The sequence below is a fragment of the Haliotis rubra genome, unplaced genomic scaffold, assembly GCF_003918875.1.
Source record: "Haliotis rubra isolate DU_JTF1 unplaced genomic scaffold, ASM391887v1 Scf1357, whole genome shotgun sequence".
NCBI classification, from domain to species: Eukaryota; Metazoa; Mollusca; class Gastropoda; order Lepetellida; family Haliotidae; genus Haliotis; species Haliotis rubra.
The window spans coordinates 188,627-208,954 of record NW_025765289.1 but is presented as its reverse complement, the minus strand read 5'-3'; the positions used below and the strand labels follow the sequence as shown (position 1 = coordinate 208,954).

General features: G+C 36.9%; 1 protein-coding gene across 1 annotated transcript in view; it reads left to right on the top strand.

Annotated features, from left to right (window-relative positions):
- Positions 1–2,093: 2,093 nt before the first annotated feature.
- Positions 2,094–20,328, top strand: part of LOC124268034 (apoptotic chromatin condensation inducer in the nucleus-like) — a 48,776-nt gene continuing 30,541 nt past the window's right edge. Inside the window, exons 1-3 of the mRNA XM_046703040.1 lie at positions 2,094–2,404; positions 4,255–4,578; positions 5,923–6,083. Of these exons, the coding sequence (XP_046558996.1) occupies positions 2,324–2,404; positions 4,255–4,578; positions 5,923–6,083 (566 nt within the window). The 5' untranslated portion in view covers positions 2,094–2,323. The remainder of the gene's footprint in view (positions 2,405–4,254; positions 4,579–5,922; positions 6,084–20,328) is intronic.

Below are 20,328 nucleotides of genomic sequence, written 5' to 3'. Positions count from 1 at the left end.
CACAGTGAAAGTTTGTTGTTTAAGCGCCAATGAGTAAAAAGAAATAGCATCCAAACAAGCAATATGCATGCATGGCAAGAGCAATACGGACTACCAGGGATCAAGTTAAACAAGTTCATATTCTTGTAACGTTGAACGTCATCTGCTGACTCTGCGAAATACCGTTTTTCTAATTTGGCAGTAAGGGACAATGGCATATTAAAATTACATCATCCCCAAAAGTGGAAGGTTCAACAGATGCAGAGCTCCAGATAAGATTTAGCTCATGTGGGTACTGTACCCATTGTATTTTTGTGGAGTGGGTATTATGAATTTTGAGTGGGTATTTCATTTTCCGTTACCCACTGCTTTCAAATATGTGGGTATTTCAGTGATTTTACTCACCTAAGTCATTATGTCATTGAGTACGTTTACTAAGCAGGTATGTTCTGCCTTATATCATACCTAATCAAAACCAACTTAAATATAATGGAAATGATTTCATAAAAAAAATCATTCATCCTGTACTGACAGTACAACACTAGTCCTATACTAACAGTACAACTTGATAGCAATCGATGTCTTTTCATTACGCAAACGATTTTTTATAAATATAATCCATACGCATTTGTTTTAAACTTTTTATGCGTATCTAACATTTTAAATGCGTTGGTACGCAACAATTATTTTTCAATGCGTAATTGGAAATTTTCTATGCGTATTTTACCAGGATACGCAGCTTATCTGGGCCTCTGAGATGTGACAAAATCTCAACCACATGGTATAGCATTGACACTGCCTTCAAAGTCTGAAATGTGTTCAATAAATTAAACTTTTCTCTCACAAATTGAAAGAAGCAGTGATATCACTAAATTGTGAGCACTTTCACTTGGTTGTCTATCTTCTGGTATACCATGTATACAACTGGGAATGCCTGGTAATGGTGGAATAAGTACTTCCTCCAGTTAAAAAGTTTATTTCTAATGCTCTTCCAGTATAAATACTACGGCACATCAAGGCCTGCTGATGGGGGTCAAAATATTAAAACAATATTCAAAGGTCTTGTAAATGGTTGCTGACTTCAAGTTCAAGCTCACAATTGAAAGAATGTCTGTGAAATATAATGTGTGAGAGTTATTAGCGGGTAAGGGACAGAAATAGAGCACTGGTCTGCCATAGACAGCTAGTTTTTCTGATGTTAATAACACTGTAGACGTTGGAACAAACTCAAACACCGCATTGAGGATGTGTATACGTGGATAAAATAAATTCACATAAGCAGGATAAGCAAGTGAAATAAACCGATCTCACACGAACTTAAAGTCAATTAGAATATGGACACATCAATTCAATTGTTCGTCGTACTAACAAAAATCCATTTTTGCAGAAAACATTCTGATAACTGAATTCCTTTTAGTTACAACTTATCATGAACAACTTGTGTGAAGATGAACATCGACGATCATACGTTTAGGATATCATACAGCTAGCATATTAGAATATTTTGCAATGTTTACATCTTTGCAACTGCTCATGTATGCGCGTAATGGTGTGCAGTAGCCAGTTCTGTGTTCAAATGAAGTTATCTTTATATTTTAATCAAATATCGCAATGTTTATGTTTAACCGGAAGAAGGGTACCGGCTAGTGATACGTGGCACATCTTCTTCCAATAACACATAAAACGCCCCAAATTAGAACAATAGTGAATGCATACGATAAGTACAATAACGTTTTATGCAGGGCAATAGTTGTCAGTTGAAATAAAGATCACGCAGAGCTTGATTACTATGGATTCGGAACATACATCTCCTGCCCGTACTCACCATTTTGACGATTAACCCGGAAGTACGTGTCTCGACCGCACGCATGCGCTTGTAATTCTGGACTGTTCCAATATGATGTAAACATTATTTGTAGGGGTGTACGGCAGGACCTGATTCTAAAACATTTAACGACACAATAATGTTTCGTTATGGGAAAACGTAATACATTAGAATCATATAAAAATCAATAATGCAAATAAAGCCATATTCATAAAATATTGGGCCAGTCCAATTCCTACCTGAGGGGCGTTAGCCCGTAGGTGTCCACACAGAAAGTGATTGAACTGAATGAAGTGATATATCACTCTTGTCATGAACACTATTGGAGAAAGATCAGCGCGAGTGTCTCCTAAACCGTTGTCCCTGGCGAACACTCAAGTGTCAACAAGTCTGTTGTAAGATGGCAGTTGCCTGGATTGGGGAACTTTGACTACATGATGTTGACAACTTATAGTAAAACAAGTGCCTGAAATCTAAACCTTCTTTTGTGAGGGTTTGATTTTAGGATTTCGGGAGGCAATGTCAGTACTTAGTTCTCTAGCAAAGGGCTACGGGTCGTGGAATGGGGACATTGATCTGACCCTTGCAAAAGAAAATACGGTAAGTCTTGTATGGATGTTTTCCTAATTCGTTATTGGGATTAATGTCATTCATTTAATGTTCCTATATATTACTAATTTATTTCAGTTACCTTTTGCATTTAGACTTAATTTATATTATATGTCCAGGAATAAAAGTAAGAGAAAAGGTTTACTGAGGTTTGTTTTTTATACAGAATGTTGAACAAACATGTGTAATGTATATTTGAAAGCATTTATTTTTATAGTGAGTGAGTGAGTGAGTTTAGTTTGACGCAGCATTTAGCAATATTCCATTCCGGGGGGGGGCCAGAAATGGGCTTCACACATTGTATTTATAGTAATGAGATATGACAAAATAGCATTTGTGATATATGTTTTTATTTAATATAGCATGGGCGTTAATTTCTGTGACATGTTTAAAGATCACATATCATTTACATACAAAGGTAGTTATTTTCACAAACTACTTAACTGAACGAATACATTACCTGTAAGATATATGTATCATTTTCTGAAATTTCTTGTACAAAACTGGGATAAAAAAATCATCACATTCCTATTTATATGATCACTCATTTATACTAGGACTGTGCAGTATACCCAGTTTACGGGTATTTACCATTTCAGACATGAAATGATACATACTGCTTTAAGCTGATCGAAAACTGGTATTTTGACATGGATTCGGAAAACTTTGTAACACTCGGAAATCTTCAGATATTTCCGTTTTTTACACAGACAGTGGTGTGGTGATGATGATGATGATGGTGATGGTTGATGATGATGGTGATGATTGTTGTGACAAATGGTGATGTTTGTGGCAATGGTGTGGTGATGATGATGGTGATGGTTGATGGTGATGGTTGTGATAAATGGTGGTGTTTGTGGCAATGGTGTGGTGATGATGGTGTTGAAGATGTTGATGATTGTGGCAATTGTGGTAATGGTGGTGGGCATGATCGTGGTGAAAATTACATTTAAGTGGATTGTTAAGTTCAATTTGAAGTTGTGTTCTTAATTTTTGTCCAAGTGCTTCTCAAAGTTTTGGATCTGAATGTTTTAAATATTTACTCATTAATGACCAGTGATCTCTGATATGGCCTGACCAGGTCAAGTTGCTGTCTAAAATCTCAGGGCTTTTGTTTTTGATAGTTGAGAAACTAGTTCAAACTAGTAACCACTGTGTTGATGTTGAATAGTTCTTTTCCTTGTTTCATTTGCACCAAATGTGATTACATTTTTATTTTGTAATGATTAAAAGTTTTTATTAAAGCTTAATCAAGCATAGTGATTTTGTTGTGATTTTGCTTTACAAATCAAGCATCAACTCGATTATAAGTAGTTTCTTGTTAAATTTTTTTTCTTGCAATACACTGCAATACATATCTCAATATATGCTTTCGCATTTCAATATATTCCGATATGAAAATTCTCGGCAATGCCCACCTCTAATTAGTATTGCATTTAGAAGTCATTGATTGAAATGTATTGATTGATACTGTAATAGTAAATAAAACTTACATCAGTAGCTGTACACATTAGTTTATTAAATCCATGGTGTACTTCTTTCTGCATCAACCTTTGTTTGGGGAACACAGCCTGTTGACACATATACTATCATTTGAGAAAGGAACTATGTGTATATTTTGTATGCTGGTGTGAGGAGAGCAGATTAGAATTTAAAAAATATTTTTCTGTATTATTCTACTTTCACATTTTTGCAAAATTATAATAATAATAATTATGGACAGGCACTTGCAAGAATTTGTGTGCTTTTTGGGCATAGTCTCTTCAGTGATAATGGCAATAAATGTAAATATCTGTCAGTGTGCCTTTATAATGATCTTCCTTTTTTACGGTTGTTTTCAGAATGTCTTCCCCCAAACAGCACAATCCACTCGACCACATCGTCATGGCATTACTGTTTCTCCTCGAGGACCGAGCTCTGTTCCCACTACAGCAAACTATGGAATCAGATTCCAAAACTCTGATGGGAAACTGGACCTTCCCAAAACCTTTCTGACTCGGAAAGGGGCACTGTTGCTGTTCACAGCTCCGGATGATACGGAAAATACAAATGTTCCAAGTCAGAAGTTTCGCAGAAAACGGAAAGGGAAACAGCTGATTGACCTGAGTTTGAAACTTGGAACTCTAGACAGGCTGTGCAAGTCTGTGCTTCAGTATGGAGGCGAGGTCAGTTTTCTTAATCAATATTTCAGTTTTACTCTATATTATTTAAAAAAAAGTTATATTCATTTCTATTTCTTTTGACTCTTTTTCTGATATTTGTTTATGTTTTACACCAATTGTAATTTTAGTGTTCATTCACCTGAAAACTATAGGTACTTTATCATCTGTAGTAGTGTCCTTATGGTCAGAGCATTGACCCTCAGTTACACATGTTGTCATAAAAGGCGACTAACGGGATCGAGTGGTGAGACTCGCTGACTTGGTTGACACATGTCATCGGTTCCCAATTGCGTAGATCGATGCTCATGCTGTTGATCACTGGATTGTCTGGTTCAGATTCGATTATTTACAGACTGTTAAATAGCTGTAATATTGCTGAACAAACCAAACCAAAATGTACGGTCAGAGCAAGGGAACCAGGAGTGTCACCAAAACTTGCTCAACCTGAGAATATTGAAAAATTTAAGTCGGAGCTGGTCCGAAGATCCTATCCATGTGAATCAACCCTTTAGATCAGGTGGTTAGGTGGATCAAGTGGTTAGTTGACTTTGCCGATGTCATTGTTCTTAGATGATCACAGATCGTTGCTCATTATTGCAGTCACTGCATGGTTTGCCTGATCCAGACTCCATTATGTAAATATATTAGGGCTGCGCGCATATATAACCGGTTTACGGTATATATACCAGTTCAGACATGAAAGCGATACGTATTGCGATACGCTGATTGAAAACCGGTATTTTGACATGCATTCGAAAAGACTTAGTAACACTCCAGAAATCTTGGATATTTCCGTTTTATAAATTGTTCCTTTCCTTTTTTTTTTGTGCCAAATATTATTTACATTTTATTTTGTCATGATTAAAATTTGTTATTAAAGCTTAATCAAGCATGGTGACATGTGTTTTGCTTTATAAATCAAGCATTAACTCGATTATAAGTAGTTTTTGTTAAAAGAACTTCTTGCAATATATTACAATACATATCGCAATATATGCTTTTCGCATTGCAATATATTGCAATATGAAACTTCTCTGCAATATCCAGCCCTAAAACATATGCCACCATAATACAGCAGAAAACAGATATGCTAACATAACCTGAGAGCCATCATATTCATGAATCAATTGATTATGTTCTCATCTGAAACAATGTGTATTATATATAACTGACAATTGTTTAATTGGTAACCTAGTTTATTGCTGGTCACTGAAAATAAATGTGTTTTATGTTAAGGCTGACCCTAAAATGAAAGATGTTATTATTCTGATATGGAAAAAGAGACAACTCTAGCTGAGTTGACTTGTAAACTGGCAATGTCAAGATTTTAATGTTTGTTTTCTACAGGAATATGACAGAGAGAATTCCAGTGTATCAGATCCTCGCAATAAAACATTCTTGAAGTTCGTGCATCAGACTCCTGAACCAGAAGATGTTGAGGTTGATGCTCATTCTCAACCCGGAGCGGATCTGGATTTCTATCTCCGTGATCTAAAGTCTCGGTCCAGGTAACAGTTCTTATACACTTCTGTTTCATTGTCTAATGATGGCGCATGTGTGTCGTCAATGTGACGTGATGTGGATGTTCTTGGATTATCTTTGTCTAGGTCGTCACAGAAGACTTTGTGTTAGTGCAGTTGTGGTTATGTTAATGATCAACAGTGTCAACTATTTGCTTCCTCCAAATTCTTTTTCAGCCTTGCAGAAATTACATAGGCAGAAATGATTAATGTTCTGTTTCATAGTCCCCACCGTGATGTTGCTGAAATATTGCTAAAAGCGGCGTAAAACCAACTCAGTCTGTAAGTCAGTCTGTTTCATAGATCTATATTCTGAGTGAATATGCCCAGTGTTCAAGAATTGTGTTTCAAAGGAACAGGATATTTGGTCCTGTAAGTTTCAGACGTCTGTCTGACCCATTGAAAATTCACAGGACCCATAGAATAAAATTAAACACACATTTCAGATTTAGCATTTCTTATAATTGGCACTGAAATTATAAACAAACATAAGATTTATAAACAGCAAACAGGTGTTACATGTCCCATATAACAACTTCAGTGAAAGTCATTGTGAAATATACTGTTAGACACTTGGGCCGGCGGGTTGTAGACTTCTATCGGACCGTTGGCGAATCTGCCAGAGGGCACTATTCGTGAACACTGTATGCCAAATCACAGGACACAGAATGAACTATGTTTCCATGATCCATATGAGCATCTTTTCCTGAGAAAAAAAATCATGCCAAAAAAATAGAAACAAAATTACTAAACCAAGAAGTCTGCTCCCATGCAAGCACATCATTAAAGTAACTTTTTAGTTGTGAAAAATGCATGTTAGATTAATCTGTTTAACCAAAATTTAAATGGTTCGGCCTTTAAACAATTACTGAAGATTTGGTCAGTGTGTGAAATTTATGCTGGTCTTGTGGTCCCTGGCTAGTAAAAATTCATCTGTACCGGTACCACTAAATGATAAGTTTGCAGTGGTCCTGGTGGCCAGTGAATTTTGTATTGATAGTTCAGTAAACCTACGAATGTTATTTTGGATCAGTGAAGTACAGAGAGGACCACTAATTATTGTCCACTCACTGGTCCTATGGTCTAGTGGGAAATTTTTAAAAGTTTCTTTCCCTGTTACTGCTGCACTCTGAAATCTCTGCCAGTTTCTTGTAAATTTCTCAACTCAGAAACAATTTTACCAATTCAAGTGGAAGAGAAACTTGATACATATAAATCCAATTATCACAGAGTTATGCTAACTGATATTGCGATTTCTGTCTCAGTTGAGCAATAAAACTGCCCAATATTGAGCTCCCCACGGTAACCAAACAATTACGTCGGCACATTGCAACAGAGCAACATGGCTTTATTACCTGCGGTATAGTTTCTATGCACAACAAAGGAAACCCACCCTGGAAGTGATCACTCCTGTCAATCAATGAATTAATTTCACCTAATATATTTCCTAAGGTAATTTTCATCCTTAAGACAACAGTAGAACATATGCTTCTACCTGTGTGTCTCAGAAACACTGGCAGGTTTGATTTATTTGTAATTAAATGGATGTTTATTTTCTTTGTTGCTATGGTGATTAACAATTTAGCTTTTTGTAAGAGGGTGGAAAGGAAATTAATAAAGCTTTACCATCTGTTGATCTGCGTGCCGTACACATTTTGTTTTTATGCTGATGTTGATGAGGAATCTTTGAGTGAGCTGACTTGTGAGTTATGTTGTACACTGCAATATGTGGGAGACATGCAATGGATCATTATTTGGTTGTTTATATCACCTGGTTCCCATGGTTACTTTGACCTTGCGACATTTCCCCATTGTAGTTGTCTTCTTTTTCATGTTTTTCAAATCATTTTCTGATGGAAATAGAAATTGTCAGTCCAAACGAATACCCAGTCTATCTTCAGAAACAAATTCTGTTTGGTGTAAAGGTGAAAATAGCTGTGATAAATCACATGTAATTTGTCACATATGGTTTTACAAAACATTTAGTAAGCTGCATTTATTTGTAAGGTCTGGCCAAGTTTATGCTTATTAAGCTCATTTCCTTGCCAAAGTGGGGATATCAAAACTGAATCTTTTTATAAAAGGTTAATGTTTAAAGACCATATTTACCAGCAGTAGTTTCAGCTTAACTATTATAGAAGAGAAAAAAAATTAAAATGTCTTATTTGTCACTTTATTTAAAAAAATATATCATGGCTAGGCAGAATGAAGTCCTCCTTCATATTTCTAACCAACAAAGCCAATGCCAACAGCAATATCTTCAAACCCCTCAAGTAAGTGTAAATACTGATTTTTATGAAAGCATATTGATATAATATTGAAAAACATTTGTACTGCCCTTTATTTGCCCATGTGTTTGAATTTCGTTTTTAAAGAAATTGTATCAATGCTTATTTTGACAGACTGAAACGATTAGTGACATAAAAACCAAAGGTTCCTATTCCATTATCAGTGCTCTGTTCTGTGATTGACAGGCTGGTGATGTAAGGTTTAAGTATCTTATTGATCTTCGGTGAGATCAATGTTGGTGATCAGAATATGTCATTGATATGGTAATGCAAATATTGACTTTTCAGTGCATATTTATCGATCTATTAAAGAGAAGTGCAATAAACACACACTTTAGTGTTATCAACATATTTCTATAACTGTCAACAGTGCTATAGAGTAGAAACTGACTTGACTTGAAAGTGAGATTATGACCAAAGATGTGTTTGGAAACATTGTTATTTTTTTGTTTTGAGCTTGGAAATGTTACAATCTACAAATGGTAATGTATATTTTCACAACACATACAATGTTTTACCTCTCAGAACACTGTTTAACACATGGTATGTTGTATATGATAAAATACAAAGCAATTTTTTTTTTTCTATTTTCACTTTTTAGCTAACTTCATTTATTAAATACCTTGTCCCCTAAATTTTAGTAAAATAAATGTGCTTTTTGTACTGTGTAATGAGGATAGTCTATGTTTGTCTTTGAAAAAGGATAAGATAATTAGTCAAGTTATTAGTTTATGATTTTTTTTTATCTAATTTATCTAAATATCTGGATTAGAATTGATCTTCAGTAACACATGCTTGTCGAAAGAGGTGACTAATGGGATCGGGTGGCTGGGCTCGATTTCTAACTTGGTTGACACGTGTCATGGTATCCCAATTGCATCGATCGATGCTCATGATGTTGATCACTGGATTGTCTGGTCCTGACTCAATTATTTACAGACTGCCGCCATATAGCTGGAATATTGCTGAGTGCGGTGTAAAACTAAACTCACTCACTCTAGATACTGTTTACTGGATCAGTGTTGTTCTTCTATGCTCATGTTGAATATATTATACTTATGGAAACGAATAAGGGAACACATGAAAGTACAAGTGTTCCTTTATTCTTTCCAGGTTTCTTCACAAGGTATGTATTGCACCGTGAGTGAATTTCTGGAAATAAATAAAGGAACACTTGTACTTTCATGTGTTCCCTTATTTGTTTCTATGAGTATATTTATATTTGAGGAGATTCATAATTATAGCCAAATTTCCATGTTGGACTGACTGACTGGATGACGGGCATCATAAATTTGAGTTATAAGAAAACAAAGTCTCATTTGAATCACTTGAATCAGTTTAGCTGGGGCTGCCAATTTGCACTGTGTCCAGACCTCCTTTAAGATGTAACATATGTTATGGCATTGTGTATTCACTCCTTTAAGATCCTTCTGTACCCACTGAACCTGTTGCCCATTAAAGAGTGAAAGAAATTTATGACACATTAGCAATTTCCTACCACACATACTGCCAGTGTATATTTGTGATAAAAACAAAACATGCATGTAAATATGATCACTTTTATAGAAAGGACTTTTTAATTTCCTGCCAATAATAACAGCATACATGAGCTGCCAGTCTAAAGTTGACACAAGTACTTTCTGAACACAATGATCTTTGTGCAAGTGTTGGCCACACATGAATATAGTGGGAGTAAGATTTCACTTGTAGTAATGTTATCAGGTAATGAGACCACTTTGCCTGGGAGTGTTAACAGTTTGTTTAGAGATTGTACCCAGTATCGGAGTACACACTTACTGCCTTGTGTAAGATGATATTGGATTCTGCTGCTGTTGTTAGTAACAGTAGCACATGGCTGTGTTGGACAGTGGAATTACCATACTGACATATCTTTGTGTATCTCATATCGGTTACTTTGTGAGGGATAGAACATGTCGGAGGGTGTTTATGAGATTTAGAACTCTGATCGGAAGGATAAAGTTGTCAGTTGCAAGGTTTTATTCTCAGGATAACGGTTCTTGTGTTGGTTCTGGAGACAGCTTTCTGAAGGACCATTCATAAGTTATGGCTAGGACGGTGATGATGATTTTAATGGAGAAACATATATAATGTGAATGACCCCCCCACCCCACCCACCCCTAAAAGTTATGTACAAAGTAAGTGATCCCCTGCATGTCATGTACAAAATTGCTGACCCACCCTCTTGTACATGTGTATTAATTGATGACCCCCTACCTCCCCAAAACAAAATGGGTGACCCCCTTAAAATCATTATCAACCTCAAACCCCCACCCCCACCCCATCCCCAGCCATACGTTATGAACGGTTCCTAAACTGATAGGGCTTCATTACTCTAACAGCTTCATTACTAAACTGTTAGGGCTTCATTACTCTAACAGCTTCATTACTAAACTGATAGGGCTTCATTACTCTAACAGCTTCATTACTAAACTGATAGGGCTTCATTACTCTAACAGCTTCATTCTGAAGTTTCAGTCTCTGCAGCGAAAAAAACCCACAGAAACCAAACTTGCCTCTTGGTGCTCACAGTCACAAACAACAGTATGTATAGAATACCCACAACAATATACAGCATAACTTTATTATTTGGCAGTAGGAACTACCTGATTATATTCATTTTGAAGATACAGAAGTTAGATATGTTCGTCTCAGTGCTTTGCTCTCAAGTACTCACAAAAATTTGGAAGCCTACTGTGAGAGTAATTATTTTCAGTATGTTAGTGCATAAATAACTTCTGACCGACCAAAGCTGTAGTGAATGGCTGGTACCCTCAGCTATTGAATTGGATTACTGTATGTACTGTTAATACACTATAAGGGCGATAATGAGATATGAAAAATATTGTTTTATTAAATCAGATTCACAGGAGCCTCTGTTAATTGGTTATATGTATACTGATGGTTCTTAATGGAAGGGCAAGAAATTGATTTGGCAAAATATAGGACTGTCCATGGGGAACATTTCCTGTTTGTCAAAGACAGCTGAACACATTCAGTGAATCTTCACATGCAATTCCCAAGAGCTGTGTAAGTATCAGTGGAGCTACAAGTCCAGGATGTGGGGTTACATGGTCAGTAGTCACAGATTAGTGCTTTCCTTATTACACTTACTTTGGTATTTAGGCTCTGTGTTGTTTTATCCCTCAATGGCAAGTATGCGTTATGTAAGCATGGATCAAGTATTTGTTGATTCAGCTGTATTGGGACTCACTTCATAAATCCAGGACTGTGTGCAAAATACCAGGGTATGAAACTCCCAAAAATTTCAGCCAGACCACAGGGCTGGTTTAACATGTAAAACTTTCCAGCCCTGACCAAAACTTGCCTGCCCACAAAAAATACTAATTTACTTAGTATCATTACATTAAAACTTGTAAAATATTGAAAAAACTAAAATACTAACTTCATATACATGTCTAAATTTAAACCCGACCGTCGGGCAGGTGAATTTGAGAATCTGGCAGTCCATGTTGAAAATAACCCATCCCGGGCGGTCGGGCAGGCAGGTATTTCAAATGCTGAAAATACTCATTATGTCGGAAAGTATGTTAAATCTCCAAATCATCATCATCAACAATCAGGATTTTAGTTGTGAGGCAGCTAGTATCTGACAGTTCTAACATTACAATATACTGTGCAAGAGTCAGGTAGTACCACACATAACTGATGCATGGAAATGATGAACTGCAACATTTTATCAAGGAATTTGAAAAGGATGAATTTTCAACAATATAATATATATTAATATTTTTTAACAAAGATTCACCAACAGGTATATGTCCTTTCTGAAGAACTTTGAGACTCAGGATCTTCCACCACACAGGGAGACCTGTGTATTAACAGTGTAGAAAACTGTGGTTAAACTATTGTTAACATAGGTAGTGTAGAACCTATGCAATATGATGCCTTTCTTAAGAAGTAGATGATCAAATAAATATGAACTATTAATGAAAATTCCTTCAAGTTGCTTTAAGCAGGTACTGGTATGTTTTGTTTTAGTGTTGAATATCCCATAGTACATTGTACCTGAATGTCCATGATGTTTGTATATTGAGGAGTGAAGAGCCTTGTTTTCAAGTTGGGAGATTGATTATGTATTTTTGCCTTTAGAAAATGTATGTAATGCATTTAACATGAGCTTTGCCGTCTAAAGACTGCCCTGTCACTTAATGTTCCCATGATGCACTTTCTGGTTGACTACGTTGATGTTTATTATTTACCTTGTGTCCTTTCACCTAGTGCCCTTCATGCTTCATGACTGATACTGTCAGTAAGTACTCCCAGTAATACAGTCAAACAGTGTCAAGGAAGGGGAACCTTGTGAAATTAAAAATTGATCCACATATGGGTGTGTTTAGTCAGCTGTTTTACAAGTTGTTTAAAGTAGGGACAGGATGTTATGAGGTGCAGATTTGGTGGTATCTCACCAGGTGTTAACTGGTTGGTATCTTGTTGGTATCTGGTGTAAACAGATTGGTATCAGGTGTTAACTGGTTGGTATCTGGTGTTACCTGGTTGGTATCTGGTGTAAACAGATTGGTATCTGGTGTAAACAGATTGGTATCTGGTGTTAACTGGTTGGTATATGGTGTTAACTGGTTGGTATCTGGTGTAAACAGATTGGTATCTGGTGTAAACAGATTGGTATCTGGTGTTAACTGGTTGGTATCTGGTGTTACCTGGTTGGTATCTGGTGTAAACAGATTGGTATCTGGTGTAAACAGATTGGTATCTGGTGTTAACTGGTTGGTATCTGGTGTTAACTGGTTGGTATCTGGTGTTAACTGGTTGGTATCTGGTGTAGACAGATTGGTATCTGGTGTAAACAGATTGGTATCTGGTGTTAACTGGTTGGTATCTGGTGTTAACTGGTTAGTATCTGGTGTAAACAGATTGGTATCTGGTGTAAACAGATTGGTATCTGGTGTTAACTGGTTGGTATCTGGTGTTAACTGGTTGGTATCTGGTGTAAACAGATTGGTATCTGGTGTTAACTGGTTGGTATCTGGTGTTAACTGGTTGTTTTCAGTTGAGGACTGGGTGATATCAGTTGAGGATTGGGTGATATCAGGTGCAGATTGGGTGATATCAATTGTGTATTGGGCTGCGGTGGGCGAGCTGGCCAGGCTAGTGATCCAGCGAGGTTGAGGTGTCGGGATCGAGCCCACCTGTGACCGGGTGTAAAAACCTTGGAGTCAACTTTGTGTGCAGACTCTTTCAGTGTTGTCACAACCCCCTAGTGTACAGTACACAACCCTGTGCACTTAAAAGAACCCACGAATCCGTTGGTATATGACCAGATGGTGGCCACATGAATACGTGCAAACACCTAGTTGCGGGTACAGCAACGTGCAGTGAAGTTGGACAAAGTACTGTGACTATGTGTCCCAGTCCACCCAGTTGTGAATGGGTACCTCGTTAGGATGAGAAAGCCACAATAACTCAGTGCCCCTAGTGGCTGGGAGTTGAGATTGATAACACGATGTGCCGGTGAGATTGACATTCAATGATCGAGGGACAAAATACCAGCGCCTTGAGCAAGCACTAGTTGCCTGGATATGTGCGCTATATAAATATCGTATAATAATAATAAATATAGTATATGGCATGAATTGAGTGGTATCAGTTGAGGACTGAGAGATAACAGGTGTGGATTACTGAGGATGGTATCAGTTGAGGACTGAGAGATAACAGGTGTGGATTACTGAGGATGGTATCAGTTGAGGACTGAGAGATAACAGGTGTGGATTACTGAGGATGGTATCAGTTGAGGACTGAGAGATAACAGGTGTGGATTACTGAGGATGGTATCAGTTGAGGACTGAGAGATAACAGGTGGGGATTACTGAGGATGGTATCAGTTGAGGACTGAGAGATAACAGGTGTGGATTACTGAGGATGGTATCAGTTGAGGACTGAGAGATAACAGGTGTGGATTACTGAGGATGGTATCAGTTGAGGATTGTGTGATATTAGGTGTGGAGTGGGTGATATCTGGTGTTGATTGGGTGGATCAGGCAAGGGTTAGATGGTATCAGATGGAAATGAGCTGGTATAAGGTGTGAATTGGGTGGTTTAAGTGGGGAATGGGTGGTGGCATGATAGGATGGTATCAGTTGAGGATTGTGTGATATTAGGTGTGGAGTGGGTGATATCTGGTGTTGATTGGGTGGATCAGGCAAGGGTTAGATGGTATCAGATGGAAATGAGCTGGTATAAGGTGTGAATTGGGTGGTTTAAGTGGGGAATGGGTGGTGGCATGATAGTTGATTGGGTGGTGTTATTAGTGTATATTGCTGATAATCATCTTGTGTGTATAATGGATTATGCGGGTGATTATAGATTAAATAAAGGCATAAAAATATTATTTTGTAGGGAAAGAAAGGATTAAGTTGGTGGTTGATAAAGGATTGTATGTGGGTAGTAAACCCTTGGGTATGTGAATACAATAGATTGTGTAAGTGGATAATAAAGCATATGGTATCTGGATAATAGAAGACTGTGTATTTAGAAAATGATTATGTTTGTGGGAGCTTAAATAATTGTTTACATTGGTAAAAAGGATATTGTATGTGTATGATAAACGTCTGTTGTATATAAGGATAAGGAAGGATTGGTATTTGGATAATAAAAGATTGTGTTTGTTGGAAATAAAGGATTTAGTTGGTTGAAAATAAAGAATTAGGTAACAGCTAAAACAAATTTGACCTGGATCCTGGAACAGAGTTCAATCCTTTAGTTTATGGTTTGTCTACCCCAAGTGTTGATCTTTACCATTCACCATCTCACACCATCCACAGCTGAACAAGACAAATAGTACAAATATATAGGAAAATAGTTACTGGTAGCAAACCAACGAAAATATAAAATCATTTTTCTGGAAATTAATGCAGTTTGGTTCTTATGTTTGTCCAATAATATACTCTTCTACTTGTGTGAATTTAGTGTTGTAAGTACATTGACATAAAAAAATACTGTGATTTCAAAGACAAAAATATCACAAGCACTGATCAACACCATAATCATTCACTTGTGTTGAATCTGAGATCATCTCATTATGGACAAGGCCTACACAATCCTTCAGAGAAGTCAAGTCCCAGTCTGTTAATTGCTATTTGCATTCTTTATCAAGTGTCAATTTCACCAACACTGTTGTGACATGTCGTCAATAGATTGTCAATATCAGTTTACCCATTTCCATCCATGCTAGCAATAGGTGAGAAACGACTTGACTTGTTCTACCTGATTTCACCTCATTGTATCTCTACAGCACATTGTGAAAGTGCACTTTACCATGCAAACCCTTATTGTACTGCTGCTTTAAGGAGGAACATTGTAGAGCTTATTCCCAGAGGGGGGTGTCTCGGTACAATGTTTCTCATACTTGACTGAAGACGAAAATAGTTATGAAAGATTTTGGTATGTGTTTCACTCACACTTACAGAAGAAATTTTCAATAATGTGAAAATGCATTATATTTTCAAAATAATATACTAGTACTTCTCTAGTCTAATGAAGTACATATATATTTCTGTTAAAGGTTTGTTTTGAAATATTTGAATGAAAGGAATAACATCACTACTGCATAGAAGTCATGCTTAAAAGTTTAACACAAATTGTACAGAAAATCTTAAACAAAAATAGATTGGGTGGGGTGGGGAAAAGGCAAACACTTCTCCTGTATTGAATGGATAGCATCAAATACCAGCAAAGGATAATGGAAATTGACAAACTGAAAAATACATGTTCTAATTGATCGTTGCATTTTGAAAAGATATTTGTAACTTTACTGGGGCGCTGGGGTAGCCCAGTGATTAAAGCGTTCACTCGTCATGCCGAAGACTTGGATTATTTTTTCACATTTTTTTTATTCACTTCACTTCGATACACTTTGTATGAAACAATCTGTGGACATAGTTTTGTAATGAATTAATATAATGGGTGGCACACAAGACTTGGATTTAATTCCCCACATGGGTACAATGTGTGAAGCCCATTTCTGGTGTCCCCTGCTGTGATATTGCTGGAATATTGCTTAAAAGCAGTGTAAAGCTAATCTCACTCACTCACTCATGGTAGCTTTACTTAATCTTTCTTGCATCCAAATATCCAAGTGAAAGTTTGTGAAACAAGTAAGTAATGGGTCTGTCATAAATGTGAATCAGGCGTTCTAATTTGACCATGTTCAGCAGATCCTAACATGTCTTAAAGGGAGACTATGCTAAATGGTCTGGAGCCTATTTCCTTAATAATTATTGGATGGCTTAAGTCTTAAACCAGCCTTGACTGCCTGCTGATCTGAGCCTAAGACTTCTTTAAATAATACAGTGATATAGTTAAGGTAAAATTCTCTCACTTGTCAAATATCTGACCATGATTGAAAGCCTTTACTAAACCTTATGTTTGCGTCCTGTGTTATCATGTAATCTATCCTACACCTGTGGTAGATAACGGTAGATGGTAGAGTTCTATCCAGAGAATGATCATTGTGCTACACTTGCATATCAAACTGTCAGTGTATAGTCAGAGCAGAATGATTAATGTATGTAAAATTGACCTACACGATATTTACTTCATATAGAATTTCATTGTACATTGAGACAGTTATTTCCGAACATCTTATGTGAATATTTTGAACTTTTGTCAAAATAGTTCTTATACAAAAATTAAGTAATATTCAAAAGTTTTGAAAGGTATATTTCAAAAGTTTGGGCAAAGTGTTATTAGCTAACAGTTTGAACAAATTGTTTGGTACATGTGATCTTGATTTAGTGTCCAGGGCCTAGATTTTCGAAGCTCTCTTAACGCTAAGATAGTCGTAAGTGCCATACATTAACATTAACTTACGACTATCTTAGCGCTAAGAGAGCTTCGAAAATCTAGGCCCTGCTTGGGAGGGAAATACATTTCTGAGCAGGATAATAAATTTGTTATACCCTGCGAAGAAGTATAAAGCTTAAAATTGTTTACAGATGGAATGGAAGTCTTGTGACAACAGTGCTTCAAATGAACAGCTGCTTTCTATCAGTTTTCAATTTCTTTCATTCTCTTACAGTGAAACATATCCACAACATATACTTGCTATGGCAGAATCACACGGGTAGATGTGGTTTATGCGACCCCTGCTGTTAGTTATTTTAACATATCCATGACTTGAAGGCTACATCAAGGATTTATGATCAAAATTATAATGAACGGAGCTGTGTTAATGTTGAACTCTGGGAGAGCAGGTTTACTTCATAACAAACTCATGGTGTAAGCTATTTGTTTTCATATTATATCAAAGCTCATTGAATTCTATTTTGGAGGCAGTTCAAACTCATCTTTCAAGAACTCAGTTGTCTGTTGTCTAATCAGTGGACAGAGGTCCAGTCAAGAGTTGTACAAAACAGTGCCTACACAACCTGTGGTGCTCAAAATGTGAGTGAGTGAGTGAGTGAGTGAGTGAGTGAGTATTGTTTTGTGCCACTTTTAGCAACATTCAAGCAATATCACAGCAGGGGTCACCAGAAATGGGCTTTACATGTTGTACCCATTTGGGGAATTGAACCCAGGTCTTTGGCGTGACAAGCGAACGCTTTAACTACTATGCTACCCCACAGCCTGTGCTTAAAATGAATGTTAGTGTTAACTATATAGTTTATGATTATGAACAATTTGTGGGGAAAAAGTTTGTGTTAGATTATGCCAAAAATTGCAATATTACCAGTAACAAAAACAGCCAGCCCACAACAGTGTTATGTAACTGTATGTATTCACAAGAGGGTATATTTTAGGTGTTCACTGACTTTATTACATGTTTGACATACACAGTAAGCCTTTAGTATACTGTTCCTCCATGTTTCAAGATGGCACTTCAGTAACCTAGACAAAGATAAAAGTACTTGAAGCTGTTTGGAGGGTACGTGTTTGAGGCCACAACATGGATAGGGGGCTCTGTTTGGAGGAGATCGCCTGTGGGGCAGAGGTCAAGCACAGAAATATCCATGCAGATTATGAAATTGTGCATGATAACATGGAAAGGGTTAACAACCTGAGGAGATGGTGTTATGTATGGGTGTTGTAGTGTAAGTAAACAGCAGTTGTTCTGTTTATGACTGGACTGACTGACTGAGTTTGGTTTTACGCCGCTTTTAGCAATATTCCAGCAATGTTTATGACTGGCGACATGTTTCAATACTACACATTGTTAGGTACAGGAATAAAAAAATTTGTGGACCGGTGTTTTCTTTTGCATCATCTAAAAGAAAAAAACTAACAGGGTCGGGTTGTCAGGTTTCGCTGATTTGGTTGACACATGTAAACTGAGTAGATTGATGCTCATGATGTTGATCACTGGATTGTCTTGTTCAGACATGATAATTGTAAGAGAGACACCATATAATTGGAATATTGCGGAGTGAGTCATTAAACAACAACCAAAAACAAAATAAAAAAGAGAAAATATTTTGTTACATGCTCAATTTTTGAAACAATGTTATTCTTATGATAATCAGGCATGTTTAATTCAACCAAGAACACAGGGTACTGAGTGAGTAGGTTGGCGAATAAGTTTTAATGCTTCTTTAACAGTTTAGCAGTAAGTCTAAAGTGATGCAAATCACAGACACTTTGTTGAAACCCCTAAATGACTGTATGACAAAATACTTACAGAAATATTTTGGGAATTGTTTTCCTCTCTTTGAATTAGTACTCTAATCTCGTACTTGACTTATTGTCAACACCTATTTAAATTCTTGTTTGCCATATTAACCAGGATATGAAACTCCCAAAGATTCCAGCCAGACCACAGGGCTGGTTCGATGTAAAACTTGCCAGCCCTGACCAAAACTTACCTGCCCACAAAATATCTTCATAAACCGGTACATGTCTGACTGACTGACTGACTGAGTTTGGTTTTAGGCCGCTTTTAGCAATATTCCAGCAACATCACGGCGGGGGACACCAGAAATGGGCTTCACACATTGTACCCATGTGGGGATTCGAACTCGGGTCTTCAGCATGGCGAGCCAACGCTTTAACCACTAGGCTACCCCACCACCGCCCGGTACATGTCTAAATTTTAACCCAACCATCGGGCAGGTGAATTTGAGAATCTGGCAGTCCGTGTTGAAAATAACCCATCCTGGGCAGTCTGGCTGGCAGGTATTTCGAATACTGCATGAGCATGTTACATGTTTCATGTGTATTTAGATTATTCAACAGACAGCTGCATTGATAGGGAAAGATGGGAAAGAAGTCAGCAGCTGAAAAAAAAATGATTTCTTAAAATATTCTCTTGATTGTATACTACTCAAAAGATCTTAAGGAACACTAGATTCTGTCATGTGACTGTAGTTGATTTGTCAAGAATTGGGTGTTCTTTAATTTCTTTTAAGTAGTATATCTAGTTCAATAGTACAAACTTAATTAATTTAACTAGGATCATGTAATAGTTTGACAACAACCATGAAGCAGTATATTTTCAACCAAAAACCTGACATAAATTAGAAATATCACCATGTACGAAATAAGTTAGTTCAGCTGTTATCAAGCACATGGTAGTTTAAATAGGCGTATACAATGCCCCAGCAATTGACTAGGTCTGTCCAACTCTCCTTCAGCGTTATATATATTCAGGAACACATTCGTACAAATGAAAAAAGGTTTGAGCTGTTGAGTATATTGGCTGGCAGTGGAGCCTGTATTGTATGGAGGTGTTATTAGAGGACCTGTTAGCCCTTGCTTGAAAAGTGTTGACATGTCACTATGGCAACAAGTGATCTTCAGACCATTGTGTCCTGGGCTGAATATTCACAAGTGACATGATTTAATGTCATTAACTTCCACTTGGTGTATAGCATGAACATATCTGGATGTGATTAATGACCAAAAGTAGAATCGGGGTCTTCCTTGTAGTAAACACTATTGTAATCGTCGATATT